Source organism: Myxine glutinosa, chromosome 6 (assembly GCF_964187855.1).
Source record: "Myxine glutinosa chromosome 6, kmMyxGlut1.1, whole genome shotgun sequence".
Lineage (NCBI taxonomy): Eukaryota > Metazoa > Chordata > Myxini > Myxiniformes > Myxinidae > Myxine > Myxine glutinosa.
The window spans coordinates 27384973-27409375 of NC_136266.1; the positions used below are offsets into that span (position 1 = coordinate 27384973).

Below are 24403 nucleotides of genomic sequence, written 5' to 3' on the forward strand. Positions count from 1 at the left end.
TGTCAAAGGCGGCGCTGAGGTCGAGGAGGATGAGAATGTTGAGGTTGCCGGCGTCAGAGGAGAGGAGAAGGTCGTTGGTGATTTTGAGGAGAGCAGTTTCAGTACTGTGGTTGGGGTGGAATCCGGATTGGAATGTTTCATACAGGTTATTGGCAGAGAGGTGATGTTTGAATTGAGTGGCTACAGCACATTCTAAAACTTTTGACAGAAAGGGTAGGTTGGAGATGTGTCTGAAGTTGTTTAGGGTGTCAGGGTTTAGTCTAGGTTTTTTCAGAATGGGGGTAACAGCAGCAATTTTGAGGGATGGTGGGACGATGCTTGTAGACAGGGAGGAGTTTATTGTTGCAGTGATAAGTGGAGAGAGAGCAGGAAGGGAGGCCTTGACAAAGCTGGAGGGGATGGGGTCAAGAGTGTAGGTGACAGTTTTCATTCCTATGAGGAGTTCAGAGAGGTCAGTAGGGGAGACTGGCGAGAACTGAGACAGGGGTTGGCAGGATAAGGGGGCGCAGGTGGTTTGAGGGGGAGCGGGTGCGGTGGTGGTTAAGCTGTTGTAGATGTTGTCAATTTTGCTTTGGAAGAATGAAAGGAAGGAGATGCAGTTTTCTACTGTGAATGACTGGGTGGGGGTGTTCAGGGGGCTGAGGAGTTTGTTTATTGTAGAGAAGAGTGCTTTTGGGTTTCCAGAGCCAGAGTGGATAATTTGAGAGTAGTAGGCGGAGCGGGCGCAGGAGAGGGCATCTTTGTAGTGCTGTAGGTGGTCCTTGTAGGCTTGGGAGTGAATTGTGAGACCTGTTTTATTGCGGAGTCTTTCAAGTTGGCGAGCACGAGTTTTCATCAGGCGGAGTTCAGGGGTAAACCAGGGAGCAGAATGGGTGAAAGAAACTGTTTTGGTTTTTATAGGCGCAAGCTGGTCAAGGCAGGAGGAGAGAGTGTGGTTGTAGTAGTCAGTGAGGTCAGAAGGGGTGTGGAGGTCAACGAAGGGAGAAGTGGACATTTTTTCAGAAAGGGTGGATGAGAATGAGGTAGGTGAAAGAGCGTTTAGCTTACGGAAGTTGATAGTGCGATAATGCCTTGGTGCTGGGGTGGGGATGTTGATGGTCATAGTGATGGCTAAGTGGTCAGAGAGGGTGAGGTCGGAGCCAGAGAGATGGTGCAAAATTAATCCAGTAGAGCAGACAAGGTCCAGAATGTGCCCACGGTTATGGGTAGGAAAGTTGACATGTTGAGTGAGGTTAAAGCAGGTGAGTAAATCAGTGAAGTCAGTGGTTATTGTGGAGTCAGTGGAGTCCATGTGGATATTGAAATCACCGAGGAGGAGGATTGAGGGGGAGAGGGAACAGAGCTGGGTCAGAAAGTAGGAGAAGTCGGACAGGAATGATGGGTGTGGTTTGGGAGGGCGGTAGACGACAGCCATGACTGACTGCGTGTGACCAGAGAGTTTAAAAGCCAGGTGTTCAAATGATGGAGCAGATGAGATGGAGATGAGGCTGGTCTTGATGTCCTGTCGGTGTATTACGGCAATTCCACCACCTCGGCCCTCCGAGCGTGGTTTATTGATGTATGAATATCCATTGGGTGTAGTGAGGTTGAGTGTGAAGTAGTCCAGAGGTTGTTGCCAGGTTTCAGTGACACAGAGAAAGTCCAGTTTATTATCCAGAATGTAGTCGTTCAGTATGAGGCTTTTGTTGTTGAGGGACCGGGTATTGAACAGAGTGAGCTTCATGTTTGTTTGTACGGTGGGGATGAACTCAGGTGATTTAGCCAGGGTTTGCAGACAGGAGGTGCGATCGTGTGCGTTGCTGTGACCAGGTGCGCTGGGACGATGAGTGGGAGTGCGCTGAGCCGACCAGAGTACGGGAATGAAGTGACCTGTTTGTAAGTAAACAAACTTACGACCAGAGCCTCCATGAATATATCTGGGTCGTCGCAGGAGTCCGTGGTATTTGATTGCAGAGATGCATGATGGGGTGGAGTAAGTGTTGAGCAGAAGTAGCCTTGCAGCGGAGTACCTTAGAGCCATGTCAGGCAGGAGCGAAGGGGACGAGGACAAGGCCAAGGTCGAGGAGGACGAGTAGGCCTTGCCAGTGGAAGCGGCTTGCCAGAAGCGGCGAGCAAGACAGTAAAGGCCGAAGCGGCAGACGAGGCGCAGGACAGTTCGGGAGCGGGCCTGAGGCAACGGTGGAAGAGCCGGGCAGGCGAAGCCAAGAACAGAGCCGGGACTGAGCAGAGAGCAGACCAATGGCCAAAACGCCGCCACGACCACCAGAAAAGCAGACTATGTACAATGACCCAGTCGGAGAAGCGGCGAACAAGTAACGCCAGCGTCCTCTCCAGACCGGACCGGAGCGGAATTGAATAATTTACGGATATCTATAATAATAATAGATCATAGATGCTGTCTATAATATCATCCAACCTTCGTTTACGGATATTTTCATTTACAGACATTTTTATGATCTTTACTGGAATTGTGGCTTCGAGTTACATCAGTTTGGAAAATTTAAGCTTTCTAGCCCACCATTAAAGGACGAAACATTGATATCAGTGAGTGAATGGTTAGAAATGGCTTTATATCTACTAGCAACGGTACCCGCCCTGTGGGCGGGGCTTCAATTTGGAGGCCCAAATGAAAAGGCTAAATATCAGAAATTGAAGGCTTTTTTATTTCAAACGATTCATATAAACATCCATTGAATGATATCACACGCAAATCATCAAAATCTAAACAGTATCTTTGGAATTTCAATAAAAGCCACATCACTGTTCATATCGGTAAATATTATTCCATCGTGTTTCAAATCGTGATCGATACACTATGATCGTTATCGTGAATCGTGATCGATAATCGTGTTCACAATCGCTATGTCGTATGTACTCCCGATACGTGTACCAAATTCCCGATACGTGTTACTGTACTAAATCAACAGTTAAAAGGATTTTGAGCCGATAGCTGTTACGGCCTTGGCAAAATCGATGGAGACAGCGATCTGTTAGCGATCGATGGAGACATGTTACTTTCCCGGGTGCCGCACAAACGGCTGCACCGATCGCGCGGCACCCGGGAAAGCAACATCGTCACAATGAGAACAATGAACGTTATGCGAACGCGAATGTTATGCGGGAGTCCAAACCTGAGAATGCTGGAGACTAAAGCTGAAATTGGGAAAACTAAATAGCCTATTTTACTCCTGGAGATCTCAGGATTATCCACCCAAAATATCTTTGCGATCAGTTCAGCAGTTTTTACGGTACCTTCGAACAGACAGACAGACGGACTGACATTTGGTGAATTATAGTAAGATACGCTACTATGAGGGATGTTTGTTTGTCTGTCGCCATTTTCTCAGAGATGGCGAAACGGATCTTGGTCAAACTGAGGTTCATCAGTGAGTGTCGGGGAGTGACTTAGGCAAAACAAACCTTTGAAATTTTTGAAAAAAAGTTTGATTTACTTTTTTTGATTTGTTTTAATCACTCTGTAATGCCTAAACATTTGTAGCCAAGTGAAATGTGATATTAAATGATTCCAGCCCCCATTCCTTCGTGGGTGTGTAGAGAACTGCTTTAGCCCCCCACAAAGATATCGAAAAAAAAAACACCAAATTTGATTTCTTCAAAATGCCAACAGGATTAGAATAGCACTGGGCAACGCCGCTTGTATTTAATAAGATCAATGCCAAACACGTCTCCTACCAATGATTGCAGCTATTTCCATTAATTATCATTTAGTGAGTCCTTGGTTTGCAACTGGGAACATAAAAAAAATAGGGGACCAATGGTCCTGTAGCAGACCTGGCTGGTTGCCAAAAAGTGGAGTGAAAGATTGACCAGGGTAAAAATAAGAGCTGGATTTAGAATATGCATTTTAGGTCAGGTAGTATTGGCATGATGTTCACAGTAGTGCAACTCCCTGATATCTATGAGCCACAGTTTTTGAGATATTGACCACTTTAGGTATGATGATGTCACTTCCTGTTGTAAAAATAGCCCTATTTGATAAGGAGCAACTCCAAGGTGTGTATAATACTTATTGTTACGGAACTGGGGTTCAGGCGTTACCACGAGGAGGTTGCTTGGATTCTCCCCGACCTCCAGATCTGAGATAACTCCGCGGTCCGGCAGGTTGCAAAACAATTTGCAACGCCGATTGAACCACAAAACCTAAGAAGGTCCTCACTCTTTCACAAACGTGTTGCCTTACAAGTGGTTTGGTGGTACCAATTGGGGAACAGCACCCTCAATGTTCATCCATTTATTTAATAAGTATGACCCGAGTGAACCGTGAATGAACATTGGCTAGTGGTATGAGCGAGGGACGTTTCCCATGGGGGTTGCGGGGTTTGGAAAGCAGAGATGGACAGATGGTGGGGAGTCACGGCATGGAAGTGAAAGGGTTGGGGGTTGGTGATTGATGGATAGATGGGGGGGGGGGGATTAAAGAGGGATTGATAGATGGAGGGATTAAAGAGGGATTGTTGAAGGATGGCTTGAAAGTTGGCATGATGGATTTAAAAGTTGGAAAATCGTAGAAATTACACCGGGGATGAAACATTCTAATCTCACAACGCATTTCCACCACCACCCCCAAAAATTCCCTGGACTAGCAAGGGTCAATCCAAACACATAATTAAAGAAATAACTGCCTCAGGAATGCCTACGTTTTCATGGATGTCCTCCCCGACTTTTAATCAAATGTTCCCACAGGTAATCGATCATGTATTTTAAGTTTTGCGTTGATCGGTTAAGCGGTTGCAGAGAAGAGGATTTTTATATGTTTTACTGTAATCCCAAATGGCGGCCAAACTAGATCGAAATTCAAGTACTTTTGGGACCTTTAAACCTTATGATGACATACTTATAAGTAGAGGGGAATGATGTCATGAACAAACTTTAGTTCTACCACACCAAAGATAATTTTTGCACAATCCCATCAGCAGTTTCGGCGAGGAAGTTGAAAGTGTTTACGGATGGACTGACTGACAGGCGCATGATGCACCAGCCCATAAGCTCACCGAAACTATGTTCCAGGTGAGTCAACTACCACACAAAGCCGATGAGTCAAATAGAACAGTCCAGAGCTGAACCTTCTGTCAACTCCACCCACAGGGTAAATGTGATTGGTTGAGACAATGTAAAATTTTCGCCAATTGCTACTAAACTGAAGTTTTTGGAAATGCAAACAAGGTGATTTGTGTTCAACAGCGTTCAATTATGTAATTAAATAAAATAAAATAAAAGTTTTAAAGGCTGTAAGAAAAAAAACCCATTTATTCAGAGGTTTACAGGTCTATTACCAACTAGAGAGTTCATAGAACACGATACTCCACACAGTGTTCAAGTACTGTATATACTTCACTTTTAATAAAATAATGTTTTATAGATTGTTAAAAAAAAACAATCTGGAAGTTTAGCACGACTAAAGCAGCCTTATACAGTCATGTGAAAAAGTAAGTACACCCCATGGAAAGTTTTTTTTTTTTTTTTTCTTGTATACAGAGTCGAGCCTCGTGAAAGAGCTAACATTTATCAAACAAACAAATCAAAGAAACAAGCAAACAAAGTATATAAAAAGGGGAGCGGTCGACAAGATGGGGAGAGATGGGGAGGAAGCACACAAACACAACATTCGAGAGCAGGGACATCGGGAGATGTTTTTGGAGGGAGAGGGCCTGGGGGGAGGTAGGATAGGTATAAAACGCAAGGACACCAAGGACTTCCAGGAAAGAAGTCAAAAGTCACATCAAAAAAGTGGATTTGGGGTGAAATTAGCAGGGGTAGAAAAGATAAAGGTTTTGGATTGGGTAAGATAAGAGATGGTGGTGAACAGCCGTTTTAAAGACCTGGAGGGAGGAGTGGGATTGAAGAGAGTGAGGGAGTTTGTTCCAGAGGTGAGAGAAAAGAGGAATGAAGGAGTGAAGGTGAGCAGAGAGTCTTGATTTTGGCAGTTTAACCATAAGAGGGTTGCAGGCAGATCTTGTGCGACCTGCAGGAATATTTGGGGGACAGAGCCTAGAGAGAGCTGGGGGAGCAAAGCCGGAGAGGAGTCGGTAGAAGACGGAAAGACCACCAACCTGCCTGCGGTGATTAAGTGAAAGGCCCTCGGAGATAGCGTCATCGCGGGAGATTCCAATGATTCTGAATGCTTTGGTTTCAACAGCGTGAAGACGAGCTGGGTGTGAGGCAGGAGCACCAGCCCAGAGGGGAGAGCAGTACTCCATTGAGCTGCGGATGAAAGCCTTGTATGTGGTGAGGAGCTCAGGTGTGCCAAGGAAGGACTTCGCACGATGGAGGATGCCCAGTCGGCGACTGGCTTTGGAGGCCAGCTTGGAAATGTGGTTTTCCCAGGAAAGATCATGGCAGATAGTGAGACCCAAAAGCTTGAGTGACAGAACTTCCTGGAGAGGATTATTCAGAAAGTAGATGGGAGGGTTGTCCAGTCGGTCTTTTCGGAGAGACATCGTAAGAGTGTGAGATTTGTCAGGATTGAAAGACATGTTCCACTTGTTTGCCCAGTCTGTGATTTTGTCCAGGTCTGCAGAGAGTGAGGAGGCTGCGGACTGCCGATCTGAGGGATGAGGAATGGAGCGGCAGAGAGTGGAGTCATCAGCAAAGAGATAGAGAGGATTTTCAAGAGAGTCAGAGAGATCATTGATGAAGAGCAGAAGTCATCTGGGGACTCCAGCCTGAACAGAAAGAGATGAGAGAAAGAAACCCATTCAAGGCCACACGTTGACTACGACTAGCGAGGAAGTCCACCAGCCATGCGTGGAGATTTCCATGGATACCAAAGGAGGAGAGTTTGGTGAGCAGAGCGGGGTGCCAGACCGTATCGAAGGCACGTGATATGTCGAGGGAGACAGCTCTAATTTCCTGTTTGGCATTGAGGACCTCCATCCATTGTTGAGACAGCAGAAGCAGCATGTCCAGAGTAGAGTGACCTGGTCTGAAACCAAATTGATGATCAGAGATCAAGCCATTGGAGAAGAGGAAAGATTTCATATCCGAAGCAATGATGGATTCCATGACTTTGCTGATAATTGGGAGAAGGCTGATTGGTCTGTAGTTGCTAGGATCTGTTTTTGCACCTTTTTTGTGCAAAGCGGTGATGTTGGCTGATTTCCAAGCAGATGGCAGTTGACCTTGAGCAAAAGAGAGGGTGAAGAGAACAGAGAGAGGGAGTGAAAGAGCGGAAGAACAGGATTTTAGGACCCGTGGGCTGATGCCGTCAGGTCCAGTTGCAGAATAAGAGTCGAGGGTTGACAGAAACTTTTCCACCTTGTCAGGAGGAAAGGACACGGAGTCCAGGAGCAGCTGGGTACGACTGGGTATGGTGGGTACAGAGAGGGATGGGTTTGGGAGACAAGATTTAGAGGCAAACACAGAGTTGAGGCATTCAGCTTTTTCACGTGCGGAGTCAGCTGTGTAGCCGTTTGAGGTAAGGGAGGGGATGGAGGGGGAACAAACACCAGAAACAGATTTGACCAGGCGCCACCAGGATTTGGAAGAGGGAGACAGATAAGAGAGTTCGGTCTTGAGAACGGAGAGATATTGTTTCCTGGCTCTCCTGAGGGTGGACACACACTTGTTTCGGGCTTTGTGAAAGGAAATGAGATTTCCTTCCGTTGGATTTGCTTTCCAGGAGACGAAGGCAAGTTGTTTCTGGGCAACAGCCTCACCACAAGATTCCGTGTACCATGGACGGGAGGAAGGGTATGACAACTGAAGACGAGATGGGATAAATCTGTGCATGAGAGAGAGCAATTTACTTTGGAAAAATTCCCAGGATGAGTTGATGTCAGAGGTGGTAGAGATGGGAGACCAGTCCAGATGATTGATGGCTGCTTGAAGACCGTGCCAGTTGGCCTGAGTGAAATGCCAGACTCGTCGACGCTGAGCAGGCTCCCTGAGAATGGTCAGAGAGATGTCCACTTTAACAAGCACATGATCAGATGATCTGATTGGAGCAGAAGAAGAGCAGCAGACATTTTCAGGGAAGTTAGTCATAACCAAGTACAGAAGAGAAGATGCTCCATTGACTGAGATCCGGGTCGGGAAATTGACAGATTGTGTCAGTCCCAGTGAGTCGCAGAAGTCCTTTGCTGAGGAGCTATGGCTGGTGAGAGAAGTACCCACACCCAGCCAACTGGCATGGTGACAATTGAAATCACCACATATGAGGAAGAGAGTTGGGATGAGTAGATAGAATTTGGTCCATATTATCAGACAGCGAGATGTAGATGGAGTCATCACTGTTTGGTGGACGGTACAACACACATATGAACAAGAGGTGGGAGCGAAGGGGAAGCCGTAGCCAGAGGTATTCCTGGGGGTGAGGTGGAGAGAGTGCAGTGCAGGGCGAGTGAGGAAGAGAGTTTTTGATAAAGATAGCAACCCCACCTCCAGGACGAGGCTCAGGTCTATCATACCGGAGGAGGGAGTAACCCGGGAGAGATACTAAGGAATCGGAGACATCACGAAGGAGGAAAGTTTCTGTTAAGCAGATCACGTCTGGTTTGACAGAAGCAACCTGTATGGAGAGATCAGTTTAGTTTGAACGAAGGCCCTGGATGTTTGAGGTCCATACTGTTAATGAAGAGGAAGGGGGAGCATCAGATACAGAACAGGGGGGAGGAGGGGTAGGGTAAGATGTGGAAGAGGTAGGGAGAGCTGTTGAAGGTGTGTCAGAGATTTCAGAATAGCTCGGAGAAAGGGAAGGATGGGGCGGACAAAAGGTTTGATGGTGATTGGGTGAGGCACAATGAGGTGTTATTTGAGGAGGGGGAAGAGCGAGGCAGAAAGTTGGGGGAGATGGAGGTGAGAGTTGGAAGGGGGAAGAAGCGGGGAGGACGCTTTGAGGAGGGGGAGTGAGAGGGGGGAAATTGAGAAGAAATGAGGGTGGGAAGATTCGAAGGGTAGGGGCGAGGGGGGAGTTTCGGAGGGAAGGGACAAGGGGAGGGATTTGAAAGGGATGGGATATGGGAGAGATTTGGAGGGGAGGGGTGAGGGAGGAGTCTAGGAGGGGAGGGGCGAGGGGGAGTCTTGGAGGGGAGGGGTGAGGGGGTAGTTTAGGAGGGAGGGGGCAAGGGGGGAGATTTGAAAGGGATGGGTGATGGGGAGGATTCGGAGGGGAGGGGGAAGATTTGAAAGGGATGGGTGATGGGGAAGATTTGGAGGGGAGGGGTGATGGGGAAGATTTGGAGGGGAGGGGTGAGATTGGATTTTAGAAAGTGTGCGATTAATGGGAAACGAACATTTATTGCAAAATGAGTTTCTTGTGACCTTCGAGTCAAAAATACGTTTAAGGACGCTGGATGGAGGATGGAGTGCAGGAGAGTTTAGGGAATGTAGAAAAGAGGCACTATAAGAGATGGAATTTTTTTTGGGGATGAATAGATTTGGTGAGCAAGTCGAAAGCAACCTTTTAAAGAAGAAGAAGAAAAAGGTGTTATAATATATGACGGAATACAGAACTTGAGGGGAAAGTGTAAGCATTATAAAGTTTAACAGTGAAAACTATCTGGGGAAATGGGGGCGAAACACGTGGTCGAAGAACGAACGAACGAATAAGAACGAATAAACGAATGAGAACAAAGAATAAGAACAGAGAAGGAAATGGTTTTTTTGTTTTTTTTTTTGTTGAGATTTACACAAGGAAGTAGGTAGGCTATGGGGTGAAAAGACTGGGAAAAGCAGAGAACGAAAGTTATTGGAGCACAAAACGACGGACCGCTGAGAGAAAAACAAAGCCTCAAGGTTGTACACTGTTAAAGGCCTCAAGACACGACACGAATTAACACGCTTTTCTATACAGGTATGGAAGATTTGCACCGAAAATCTTCCTCGGGACACAGTATACGTACACACACCATAAAATAAATACAGTTATAACGAAAATACAAATGGGAACAATTACTTAACTTCGATTTCGATGGAGAGCGTGGACAGCTGTGAATAAACGAAACCTCGCCGGCAAGACCGGAAAGACTTTTTCAACATATTTCAACATACAGCTATTTGATCTTCATTTCAACAATATTTATAGATAAAGGTGATATAATATAACAAATATCATGAAACATTTACATTTTGTAGTCCATGGTATAATTTTAAAAAACACAAATGCAAATTTCGCATGTGGAAAAAGTAAGTACACCCCTACATTTATCACTACTTCAAATACCTAAAATTAGAATCAGGTGCACCAGCTCAGGTGCAAATGATTAGAACATCGTTAGAGAGGATCTTGGAGGAACCTGTCTTATTTAAACCTTAGACATTTAGTTTGGTTTGCTCTTTGTTGTTGAAGTGTGGGGCGTCACCATGCCGAGATCAAAAGAGCTCTCTGAGGCCTTCAGAAAGAAGGTTATAGATGCCTACAAGTCTGGGAAGGGATTTAAAAAGATCTCCAAAGAATTTGAAATCAATCATTCGACTGTCCGGAAGATCATCTACAAGTGGAGAAGATTCCAAACAACTGCCAACTTGTTCAGGCCAGGCCGCCCCAGCAAGTTCAGCCTGAGAGCAGACCGCAAGATGCTGAAAGAAGTCTCTAAGAACCCCAGAATGTCATCACGGGACCTACAGGTAGCTCTTGCCACTGTTGATGTCAAAGTGCACGAGTCTACCATTAGAAAGAGGCTGCACAAATTTGATCTACATGGGAGGTGTGCAAGGAGAAAACCTTTGCTGTCCAGAAAGAACATCAGGGCAAGACTAAAGTTTGCCAATTAACACCTAGGCAAAGACCAGCACTTCTGGAACAATGTGCTCTGGACAGATGAGTCAAAGGTAGAGCTATTTGGCCACAGTAACAGAAGACATGTTTGGCGAAAACCAAAGACAGCATTTGACCACAAGAACCTGATACCAACTGTTAAGCATGGTGGTGGAAATATTATGGTTTGGGGCAGCTTCGCTGCATCAGGGCCTGGGCAGCTCACCATCATAGAATCCACTATGAATTCTTCATTGTACCAGAGGGTGCTTGAGGATAATGTGAGGCCATCTGTCAGAAAGTTGAAGCTCAACCCAAGGTGGACCTTGCAACATGACAATGACCCTAAACATACCAGTAAATCCACCAAGGAATGGCTGAAAAGAAAGAAATGGAGGGTTCTGGAATGGCCAAGTCAAAGCCCGGATCTAAATCAGCATCAAAATGTTGTGGGAGGATTTGAAACGAGCTGTGCATGCAAGAAACCCCTCAAACATCGCACAGCTGAAAGAATTCTGCATGGAGGAGTGGGCAAAAATTTCTCCCAGTCGATGTCAGAGACTGGTAGACAGTTATAAGAAACGCCTACTTGAGGTTGTTTCTGCCAAAGGGGGCAATACCACCTATTAGAGCCAAGGGTGTACTTACTTTTTCCACATGCGAAATTTGTATTTATGTAAATTTAAATTATACAATGGACTCCAAAATGTAAACGTTTCATGATATTTGTTATATTATATCACCTTTATCTATCAATATTGTTGAAATGAAGATCAAATAGCTGTATGTTGAAATATGTTGAAAAAGTCAAAACTTTACATGGGGTGTACTTACTTTTTCACATGACTGTACATTCACGTTATACATTGTGATAAGATGTTGAGTCAGTTTCAGAGATAGAGGCTTTATTGATCACCATAGAATGCAGTGTCAATCAGCATCTTACATAGCCATATCGGTGGCCTCCCCTTCACCATGATCCTCTCGCATGCCACACCCTCTCATGACATATATCGATATACAACATGGTTCTTGGAAGTACTATGAAGGCGATTTGTCTCAAGTATCCTTATTATAATTCCCGGACTGGTGTTTGTTTGTCATGCTTGCTACTCCTCCTACAGTTCTGGGCCCATTACTTCCAGATTTTCTTAATAGAATCTGCAGGACTCCAGTTTTTGGGGTATTTTTGTTTCTGCTGGTGGTCTTTGAAGGGAAAAGGAGTGGGGAGAGAGCAAATTACCCATGCTAAATGTGTATCGTGTAGCGCCGCCTCTAGGTGGGAGAAAGTATTACAAGTCCCCACCCTTTACAGTACAGTATTCCTGACCCCACGTTTTCCAGTGCAGTGAGGTGTTTTAAATTATGCCGTGAGAAGTATTTTGAATTACACGTTTGAATAAGGATAATAACATAACCCCCCTGGCCGCTGCCATAGTGAGCGGGTCCTTTTGTATCATTCAATTTAAATAACTAGTACACCCGCTCACTATGGGAGCGGCAGTGGGAGTTTTTTTTGTTTGTTTTTTTTGTATACATAATCGAGGCTCGTGAAAGAGCTAACATTTATCACACAAACAAATCAAACAGACAAACAAACAAAGTACATAAAAAGGGGAGCGGTAGACAAGATGGGGAGAGAAGGGGAAGCACATAAACACAACATTTGCTGCCCTGTCCATTAAAGAGTATTGCTATTATCATTATTATTGCCAATTATTATTACTGTGACTTATGTTAGATTAGGCCATTGAAAGGATCAGAATATGCATGATATTATAACATGTTAGATCAGGTTATTTAAAGGATCACAACATGCATGATATGATAACATGTTAGATCAGGTCATTGAAAGGATAAGACTGTGCATGACATTTTAACATGTTAGATCAGGTCATTGAAAATATATCATTAATATTACAGTACGCCATTATCATAAGTGTTGTTATTACCTTTGTAATGAGAAGCGGCTTTGGAAAAACACCACAAAAAACGCCTTGGAAGAACTCCACGTTCATGGCAGGATTGTGTTATTATTCCTTGTTGGGTATAGAGATGATAGACTACAGTAGATCTAGGATCGGGGGCGTTCGGTGACGTGATAAGCATAGACTGATGTCCGGAATCCTCCAAATTTCTTTGTTTATTGTTATAAAAAGCATTAGCGACTGTTTAAGAAGCTAATCATACGTGCTTCTAGTTTATAATATTTTTACTTCAGGTAGAGGTAGTTAGGCCATTGCTCCCACAAAAACACCATGATAAGCTATTTATAAACGTTGACACAACATTTGTTCAAGGAGGAGAAAACCCCTTGTGGAGGTGGGACATTATTTGTATTAATATTGTTTTGTAATAACTAATATTATGCTATTATCATTCGTTTTGTTATGAGAAGCAGCCTTGGAAAAACGCCATGATAAAGCTAACTTACAATGGATATACACCTCAACACGCAACCTCATTGACGGAAATGGCAGGGAAAACCTGCTTGGGGAGGGGGGGAAGTGGGGATGAATGAGCTACAACCTTTATTGTGTGATCCTCAGGCATCCGGTCAAGTTTGGTTGAGATTTGATACGTAATGATCGAATGTATCGTGGTCAAAAAATAATCAGACAGACAGACACCAAATTGCGTATTTTAGTATGATGATGATGATTTGAAGAGGTTTAAAGGCCTGTAAATAAATTCCGGGTTTTACCGCCTTTTAACCCAATGTCTATTACACCACCATATCTAATACGTTACATTCGTTCTTTGTGCCTGTTTTTTGTGTCCATTATGGTGTCCTTGAAAACAGTAAGTTTCCTGTTTGCAATTCTTTTCAATTTTGTTTGACTGACAGACAGATGGAAGCAATCGCTATACCGCGAGTGTGCATGCGTGATCAGGACGAGACCCCATTCAATTTGCCAAATTCAGAGCCAAAGTACTAAACTCCAGGTTCGTGTTCCGATTCATGTGGAGTGAGTGAATTTGTGTTCTAGTGTTCAAAATATAAAATTCAATCTAAATCAAGTCGTACCTCGGTCATAGACGGACATACAAAGTGAAACAATTGCTGATTCCACTTTGTGCTACGTGCGCAGGGCAATGATTTCTCATTACCAACTGGGAGCGAATTTAAAATATCCATAATGAAGGTTGTATAAAAAGATTGCAAAGTATACTGTGCATTCCTTTATTTATTTATTTATTTATTTTTGATGGACAATAGCCAATGGCAGTACTGCCCTGAGGTTGCTCTATAATCACCAGTAAAGTTTTAGCCTTCATCCAAACGAGGAAAGAGACTTTCTTTCTTTACACATGAAATGTAGAATTGTTTTCTTTGCTTTCCAAAGAGGAGAAGACATGGGATCATGTCCAATAAGATATGGTGTTTTACCCATACAAATGGCCGGATATAGTAGAGTCCTTTGAAGGAAGGTCATGCTGTTCAGCGCAGATGGTCACATGCTCTTTGGGTTCCAGCATCATGATAGGCCATGGAGGGCAAATGAATGATATCATTGTCAATACCACTGGGCATAAGCCAGAGAGAGAGAAAAAAAGATTATAGAATAAAGAATTCTTTTAAAACTATTTTACCCTGAGGGATATATTTCATGTTTTATGATTATAATGTGTGATTCATCATAATGAGCTTCCAAGTGGTCATGCTCTCTTTATGACTAATGGCAATAAAAGGCAGTAGGGCTCTGGCACACATTTATATTTTCAGTTCAATGGAGGGGACTGACTCAGGCATTGATAATTTTATATTCCCACTTAACCATTTTTAGCAATGAGTGAAATATATATGAAAACATAGGGGCAATACCCCTGGTGCTCACCTGGTAGAATAAACAGTATACTGCACTGACTAAAGGTATTTAAAACCAATTTCAATGGTTGCTAGAAGACAGGGCAGCATGTGGACTCATACTAACATAATCACAAGACCTTGAACAAACAAACAAAAAAATACCTATTTTGGGGGGCAACCCTCCCTCCTCCCCAACCCCATATACCCCCTAATACCCTAACTGTTCTAATGCCTTGAACAAACATTGGCAAATCATGGGTGATTAAGGTTGTGGTGAAGTTTCATTGAAACTGCGTGTGTAGTTTGAGAAGAAAGCAAATACCTATTTTGGGGGTCAAACCTGGATCCACTTTGACCCCCGGTAAACCACCTTAGACCCCGATTTTTTTAAATGTCGTGAACAATCTTTAGTCACAACACAACAAATATAATTTGTGCCAAATTTAGTCGCAATCCCATTATACGGACGGACGGACAACGTGCCATCGCATAAGCTCCCCACAAATTAGTTCCAGGCGAGATAATAATAAATAAAGTGATAATTTTATACAAAGAGGAAAGAAATGCTCTGACAAAGGATGTACAAAATGAACGAGATACTGACAATCGTCCAACAAAACCCACGTTTATTTTTAGCTCACCTAGAACGAAGTTCAGGGGAGCTTATGGGATGGCGCTTTGTCCGTCAGTCCGTAAACACTTGCAACTTCTCCGAAACCGCTGATGGGATTGCCACCAAATTTGGCACAAATTATATTTGTTGTGTTGTGACTAAAGATTGTTCACGGCATTAAAAAAAAGTCTGGTCTAAGGTGGTTTACCGGGGTCAAAGTGGATCCAGGTTTGACCCCACAAAATAGGTATTTGCTTTTTCCACTGAAACTTCACACACAATTTCGATTAAACTTTACCACAACCTTCACCACCCGTGATGTACCAAAGTTTATTCACGGCATTAAAAATCTGCCCTTTAGGGGTCTACGGGGGGGGGGGGGGGGGAGTGGGGTGGGATTGCCCCTCAAAATAGGTATTTGCTTTCTTCTCAGAAACTACACACGCAGTTTCAATGAAACTTCACCACAACCTTAATCACCCATGATTTACCAATGTTTGTTCAAGGCATTAGAACAGTTAGGGTATTATGGGGTTGGGGAGGGAGGGTTTCCCCCCAAAATAGGTATTTTTTTCTTTGTTTGTTTAAAGTCTTATGATTATGTTAGTATGATTCTACATGCTGCCCTGTCTTCTAGCAAGCATTGAAATTGGTTTAAAATACCCTTAGTCGGTGCAGTATACTGTTTATTCTACCAGGTGAGCGCCAGGGGTATTGCCCCTATTTTTATTTATTTATTTGACATCATATGGACATAAATGAGCACATGTTTTACTCTGTGTGTGTTGCACATCGTGTGCAACGAATTTCACCTCCATGCACCTTGTATTTATTGTTATTTAAAAAAACATACTTTTGTACACCATCATTGAAGCTTCGTTTGCAAGCCACCGTCTACAATTCCACACGAAGAGACATAATTACTCTTTGATGCAAAATGTTTAGTATGCCGCTCCTTTCCTATTACATCTCCAGGCGCTGCATAACGTCATCGCCGGGCAGCGAAGGGGACGCTGTGATGACGTGCACTGAAAGGGAGTACTCAGTCTTCACTCCAGTTTCTTTCTTGTTACTTGCCGGAATAGATTCCAAGATTCCAGCAAGTATGTTGGTTGGTTTGTCTGTCTGTCTGTCTGTTTGTGTGCAGTACTACGTCTACATCGTTGCACATAGCATCGCCATACTTTACACACATATTTGCCTTGCCCTGGAATAGACTGTGCCCAATTTTTAACTCTCTAGGCACAAAGGTCATGCTCAAGGTCACCCAAAACGTGAAATCAAAGGGGTCGAGTTTTCATTTAAAATATTATATTTCAAACCACTATACAAGAGATATGTATACACTTACTGTTACTGACATATAGGAAGTCACATACGACATTTCATTTGGCACCATGGCCTTTGACCTTGAGTGACCTTGAAAGGTCAAACTCAAGGTCAAAAATTGTTTTTTTCACTAATAACTGTCGAACATTATCCGATTCCCTTCTAACCAACACCAAAATGTTCATTATTCAATTCCCGAAAAATAACATGTGGCATAAAATAGTCAAAAATGGTTTTAATTATTTTTTGGGGTTTAGTTTTCAAGTTTTCATTGAAAATATATTTCAAACCACTATAACTCTGAAAGGACAAGAGATATGCATACACTTACTCAGTTACTTTCCATTGCTTAGCGTATATACATGTATAGATTGCCCGCCATTTTGATCCAAAATGGCCGATTTTTTAAAAAAGTACATTCCGGAAATTCCTCGGTCTCTGACCGATTTTTCATTTGTTTGTTTGTTTGTTTGTCCGGGTAATATCTCAAACATCCTTTGAGCTACGAAGCTGAAATTTGGGCACAATAGTGAGCCAGTGCTTTGGCAAAAACGTTATTTTTAATTTTCTTATTAATCAATTAATTACTTAATTATTATCGATTAAGTACCGGTACTTATTTATTTTCTTTCTCATCTGGGCATTATATCAGGCACTTTTTGAGTGATGAGGCTGATATTTGGACACTACAATGACCAAGTGATTTAGCTGTAAAGGCTATTTTTGATTTATTTATTAATCAATTCATCAATTAATTATTTAATTTTTCGACGCCACGCTGGAGGATAATGAGCACGTGCTTTGGCAAAAACGGTATTTTTTGTTTTTTGATTCATCAATTGATTACTTAATAATTACCGATTAATTAAGTACTTATTTATTTCCTTTCTCATCTGGGCAAAATCTCAGGAACTTTTTGAGTTAGGAGGCTGATATTTGGACATGGTAATGACCAAGAGATTTGACTACAAAGGGTATTTTTGATTTATTGATTAATCGATTGATCAATTCATTATTAAAGTACTTGTTTTGAGTTTATTCTATCCTCAAAATAGACCATGGTGAACACACATTGGTGTTAAAAGATTGGCCTTCAAAATCTACCATTTTGAAGGGGAACAGACATCTGGACAAACACACAAACAGACATTGTGTTTTATATGGTAAATTGTATATTGAATAATTATAACAGTTGGAATTTCTTGGATTACAGGGACAGTTATTTATCTCATTCCGGGCTGGTGGGATAGTCTATAGGTGCACACACTATGACCAATCTATAAACAGTCATCCTGGTGTTTCATCAATGTGTGTGTCATCCCTTGGATGGACGTTTAACTCGCGTCCTATCTGCCGGCATTCGTTGGTGGACTTTAAATATCCCACGGTATCCTTCACGAAGAGTATGTGAGCTATCACCGGCACCATTAACAAATTCCAAATTGCTGCTCTAACATACAGCTCTAACATCCACTGCATCAGGTGCAACGCTGCACCCCCAGCCATGTTCTGCATATGAAAGATAAAGAAGTATCATTCCGATGACATGGTGTGATTGTCCCTTGTACATTTTGCTCGGAGAAAGTGTCCCACCCGACACAGCATCGCAAAGCAGATTTTATTAATCAATTAATTAGGCCTCAATTATTTTTCAAAGCTCACTGTGGTTAAAATATTTTTTTAAGTGGTAAAATACCTCGATATGAAACATTGCCTGACATCCGTGAATAATCCTGCTTGTTCATGATTTTATCATTCATAAATTATGGCAGAGGATGGGTCGACGTTAACTGTTGTACGTCTTTAATATGATTATGTTTGTAATATCGTGTGTATTTTCGGTCACGTGGTACTGCCACTCAGAAACGGTTATGGGAATTGAAGCTCAGTCGAATCAAATTGGTTGCATTTTGAGGGAAGAAAAGGGACAAATTTGTACAAAATTCAGTTGAAATAGTTGTACAACAAAAATGGAGACCAACGTTTCATATATTTCCTTAAATGAGTCGAAGTTGCTCAGTGTTTTTTGCCACATCTTGAAGCTCTTGTTATTGGCAAAATTTCCATTATTTTCGTATCTCCATAATCCAAGGTTCTCCATGTAATTGGTGGAGGAGTCCAAGGCTTTCTGTGTTATAGGCTTATCTTATCAGGAGGGTGAGTCACAAGGTCTGCTTCTCGCACACAGCATTCTGACCTTCTGGGAGGTTTGGTGGATTCTTCATTTTCCATGTCCTCACTTCTGGCCTACCTCCTCCTGCTCCCTCATCGCTCCGTTCTCCTTCAGTCCATCACCTTGTTAATCCTAACTGAACTAGGCGATTTTGAGCTTTCCCTGACTGATATCGGCCGTCGATAGTCAGATTGACTTGAAAATTTCCACGCGCATAGATCATCATGTAACGAACGCTATGGTAAAAAAAAAATTACATTAATATGTTAATTTGTTTCATTATTGACTGAATGAATGATCGTTTTCAGGCCATTTTCCCCGCTAGAGCGGGGGTTAGCCTTGCGGGCCCCATGACAATCATGGTTCCCTGTTTGAGGCAATGTTTTTATGGCCGGATGCCCTTCCTGACGCCAACCCTTGGTCGCCTCTTACGATGCGCAGGGATACGGTGTACCTATTCTAAATTGGGGTACACACCGGGATCATTCATCCCAGAAAGCTGGTACTCAATTTGCCGACCTCGGAAGGATGACAGGCTGAGTCAACCCCCCTGGCATTAATTCGGCGATCGATCGGGATTCGAACCCAGGATCCTAGGATCCCAAGCCGGCACCCTAACCGCTAAGCCAACACCAGGCAACACCATTCCCGTTTTAAATACTAATTCTTCTATAATTGTACAGTATGTCCTAAACAACATGCTAAAACACTCAAGATAAATTACAGCAATTATTCATTTGCACCATCCGTATCCTAATGTATGTACCCCTTATTAGCCCCCGTTGGACTTAGTCCGAAACGGGGGTTTATGGATTGGGTCTCGGCGGTCCTTCCATTTGTCTGTGCGTGTGTCTGTCCGCAACCATATCTCGGACATGTATGAACCCATTTTGTTCATACTGGGCACAAAGACAATACATGTGCACATCATTTTGTTTCACGATGCGATCAAAGATGGCCGACTGGCGGCCATTTTGTTACTTAAACGTGTCCCGAACCATTTCTCGACACGTATGGACTGATTTTGTTCAAACTTGGCACAAAGGCAACAAATGAGATGATACATATGCAAAAGATTTTGTTTTTTAATCTGACAAAAGATGGCCGACTGATGGCGGCTCTTAACTCCGTACAGCAAAATTACTAAAACCACGGGGGCCGTGCCATTTTATGTCCTTTTCTTCTTGTCCACATGTGTTTTTTGTACATAAACATGTACTAAAATTGCAGTTTTTCAGAAATGGTTTTTTTTTTTGGTCTAATTGTAATGTGACACCTGAATGGTAAGTTCGATTTGGATGTATGTGGTATCAAAATGTGCACAAGACCCTAGAGAAAAAAGTCATTAGAGGAGAATTTGAAATCCACAGCGGTTGCGATAAAAATTTGAAAAATGTCGGGGTGCAGTTCCCCTGTGCATTTTGGGTTAAGCCCTCCCCAAATACCAAACTGAATGCTCATTGCTCATCCCCCTTTCTTTGCCCCTTCATTCTCTAATCTGTGTAACCACTCCCTGTATTTGTTGTCTTGTTGCCCCTCCCCCCCCCCCCCCCCCCCCCCATTCCCGTTCCTTCAATAGTGCTTCCCATCGTCACCTCATGCTTTCTCCCATCCACCCCTGCTCTCCTCTAATTTCATTGACCCTTCCCCCAAAAATAGCATGAAACTAATGAATCAACTACCTAACCATCACCCTTGAAAATTAAACACTAAACAACCGTAACAACGTTAACATACTGAGGCAGCAGAATACAAACAGATGGACACTGTTTTCAGACATTAAAACGAGAATTGCAAAAGCAAATAGTGCCGTTCCAATGTTGAGCACTGTGTGGAAATATAAGATCATCAGGAAGAAAACAAAACTGAAATTATTCAACAGTAATGTTATCTCAGTGTTGTTGTGTGGGGCAGAGTCCTAGAGTATCAACAAACAGGTTGAATTAAAACTTTTAATCTTTCAGTGTCGATGTCTCCAGAGACTACTTAACATCAAGTGGTTCAATTACGTCTTAAACAAGAAAGAGTAATCAGAGATTGCAGACTCTCGCTCGCCAGGATGTATTTTAAGTGCTTTTTAAAGCTTTTGTGTTAAAACAAATATGGCGGCCGCACCAATGACGTCATTATTATTTTAAAAAATTCTCCACCAATTTATCCCTCGATGATGCTCCAGAAATTTCTTCTTGATCGGATGAAGTTTTGTACTTGTCGAATTTTGATGTCATAATGGTCGTCTTCCCTCCCCATTATACGTCTCATAGCACAGACAAATTATCTATATAATAAAACAAGGAGATGATACTCTAGGTCCCCCCCCCCCCCCCCCCCCCGTCCTGGTCCTGTTTCTTTCTATGGTTTGCAGACGTACACACACAAACACACACACACAAACATACAGAGAAGTGCCTTATTTAATGTAGTAAGATGAGGTTATTTAAACATCGGGGGTTGATCCAGCAATTTAAAGCCGGATTGGGGGGGAGGGGAAGGAGGTTCAACACGTCATAGTGCCGAACGGGGAGGTCTGGGGCTCCTCCCCCAGAAATATTTGAGAAAAATTGATCGTTTTCCTGTGTTGGTGGAAGTTTCTGCAGTTCCTTGCATTCTTCCTTCGATCAGTGCAGCAGATTCGTGATGACTATTGGGCCAAAGTGGCGAATTGGTGAGTCGACTAGATCAGCTGTTCCTTCGTCAAAACAAGAATATCTGCACTGTGGTCACAACTTGCGACAAAATGTGATAGCGGCCGATTGGGAAACGTGCATTTGAAGTGCTATTAAATAATTGACTCGACAACTCTCATCCATGTCACCCTCCGCCACAGTTATATCAGAACGAGTTGATTCGTCACACTGTCACGTTTACCCCAATATGGGACCATTCAAAAATTACATAACACTTTTTTTTTGTAATTTGCATAAAGTAATGCTTGATAACGTAACGTAACGCTTGATTATGTAACGTAACGCTTGATTATGTACCGTAATGTAACGCTTGATTAGGTAACATAACGCTTGATTATGTAACTTAATGTAACGTAATGTTTGATTATGTAATGTAACGTAACGCTTGATTATGTAACGTAATGCTTGATTATGTAACGCAATGTAACGCTTGATTATGTAACATAATGTAACGTAACGCTTGATTATGTAACGTAACATAACGCTTGATTATGTAACGTAATGTAACATAACACTTGATTATGTAATGTAACATAACGCTTGATTATGTAACGTAATGTAATGTAACGCTTGATTATGTAATGTAACGTAACGCTTGATTATGTAACGTAATGTAACGCTTGATTACATAACGTAACGTAACGCTTGATTATGTAACGTAATGTAACGCTTAATTGCCATGCGTTCTGAGGTGCCGATTGGGAAACGCGCATTTAAACCATTCTTAAAAGATGAACAGCACGTTTGGGAAACATTTAATGTGCGATTAAATGGTTAACTTGACGCCTCTCATCATGTGTGTATCCTGTAAACACACCTAATTGACTCACATGAAGAGATAGTTGAATGGTGTGCACCACTCTGTATCTGTCACTGGACTGGCATCCAATATCATGGTATATTACGTGTTATCGAAAATCTTCACTCTAACATCATGCAGGTAGTCCATGGTCCATACAGCATTTTAACCTCGTACCACACCTCCAGGCACCTCGCTTGACCTTGCATAAATATCGAATGAGTTTGTGCAATGAACGTATGTTTTTATTTCCCTTTTTTGCGATTTCACGCAAATCGATATGTCCTCTCATTTTTAATGAGATCATGAGCTCTGCCATTACTTTGTCCAAATATCAAGACCTGCTCCTACATACGAGATGTGATCTTTACTGACGCGCAATTCTGAAAGTGACCTGGTTTCACACCTTCCATTAAAGAGCGCATGATTTGCAATGTGGTCCCTTTATTCCGGTATGAAATAATTATCTGACCAACAAGGAACCATCTAAATATTGGTGGACAGTGGGTTCAGGTGTTTAAATTGAAAGTGGAGGTTAACGTAAATACTTTAAAAGCAACCCCCCCCCCCCTTTTTTTTGCACCCCCAGCTCCAAGCACATTTCTGTTACACTCCCCATGTAGAATTCCCATGTGCACCTGGCCTCACGTTTAACCTGGCTGAGTCACACCTAAGATTTCAATAACGTGCTCCTTCCTTGCTTGTTGCTCAGCATTTTAAAAAAGGGACACAAACAAACATTAACCATAAGTTAGTAACTTTTGCGCATGTTTTGATGGGCCTGATGACATCCTCTTACTCAAAGTTCCTGACGAGGGAACTCGTATTATATAATCCTGTGGAAAGTAATTAAAACAGCAACATTTAAAACCTGAAACACCTGGTAGAAGGCAATAGAGATGTGGTATCTGTGGGCCCCGTTTCCCGTCCCTCGAGCAAGGAAACGACTTTGACGTCTGCACGGCATCAAAGTTTTAAGTATTTTTCCAATTTGTGTCTTTGTCAAATTTCCGCTCGTTCTTTCATTGTGTATGTGTTATGTGTGATTTCGAGTTAATCTTGGTTTGCAATTCGCAAACTTGTGTATAATTAAATAGTTTTCTGCTCGCACCAGGTGTGCGGCCAGGTAACTTGAGACTTCACTCACCCAGGCGGTGTTTTGTGTATCTAAGTTGTTTCTTTCGCGGTATTGCTTATTTCTTGGATTTTCTTTTCTCCCCCCTAACTTCCCCGAACATCTATCCTTTGTTTAACGTTCCATATACAAAAAAAAGCAACAACAAACAAAAGAATTTTTTTTTTTTCCTTATCTACTCGCCCTGCCTCCTTTATCTCCTTCTCTTCCACCTCTTCCTTCCATCTCCAGCTGTAACCCGCCCTTCAAATTCTAGTTTCCTTAATCTCATTTAACCCTTTCTCCTTTCTTTGATCCATGCTCTCACTTCAGGGACTTTCCCCAGATTGTTTTTCACAGTTTTATTTAAATATGTTTAAACTTTCCTCTGCAGTGTTTTATTCAGTGGTTTATTACAACACGCTGTTTTTCTTCCTATTTAGAAGGCTTTTTTCAATTTCCTCTTCAAATTATTCCACTTCAAAAAAAAATTCAATCTCTTACAGTCCTTCCTCCCTACATTCTCTAAACTCACCTTCATTCCACCCCTCCTCTATCGTTTTTAAACGGATCTATGATTTGAAAATCACAACAAACCCAAGTTGTAATAAATGTTCGTTTTTCATAAATCGTCCACTTTCTAAACTCCCCCCTCACCCCTCCCCTTCTAATCTCCCCCTCACCCCTCCTCTTCTAATCTCCCCCCCCTACAATCTCTCTCCAAATCTCCCCCCTACCACCTCCTCCTCAAAGCTGCCTCCTCACCTCTCCCCTTCAAAACTCCCTCCTCACCCATCCTCTTCAAAACTCCCCCCTCACCCCTCCCCTTCTAATCTCCCCCTCACCCCTCCTCTTCTAATCTCCCCCCCTACAATCTCTCTCCAACTCTCCCCCCTACCACCTCCTCCTCAAAGCTGCCTCCTCCCCACTTCCTCTCCCTTCCATCACATACCTCCACCTCCTCCAACCTTTAACTATGAAATGCCCACCCACCCCCCCTCCCCTCAAACAACACCTCACTGTGCCCCTTCCCATCACCATCAAACCTTTTGTCCTCCTCATCCTTCCTTTTCTCTTAACTCTTCTGCGATCTCCGACACACGAGCAACAGCTCTCCCGACCTCCCCCTCTCACCCCTCATCTTACCCTACCCCTCCCCTCCC

General features: G+C 42.9%; 1 protein-coding gene across 4 annotated transcripts in view; it reads left to right on the forward strand.

Moving 5' to 3' along the window:
- Positions 1-24403, forward strand: part of LOC137429660 (oxysterol-binding protein-related protein 6-like) — a 186872-nt gene that overhangs the window by 94290 nt on the left and 68179 nt on the right. The window contains exon 2 of one of the 4 annotated variants that reach the window (XM_078779696.1): positions 4938-5028. The exons of the other annotated variants lie outside the window; for them this stretch is intronic. Coding sequence (XP_078635822.1) covers positions 5020-5028 — 9 coding nt within the window. The 5' untranslated portion in view covers positions 4938-5019. The remainder of the gene's footprint in view (positions 1-4937; positions 5029-24403) is intronic. 4 annotated transcript variants of the gene reach the window in all.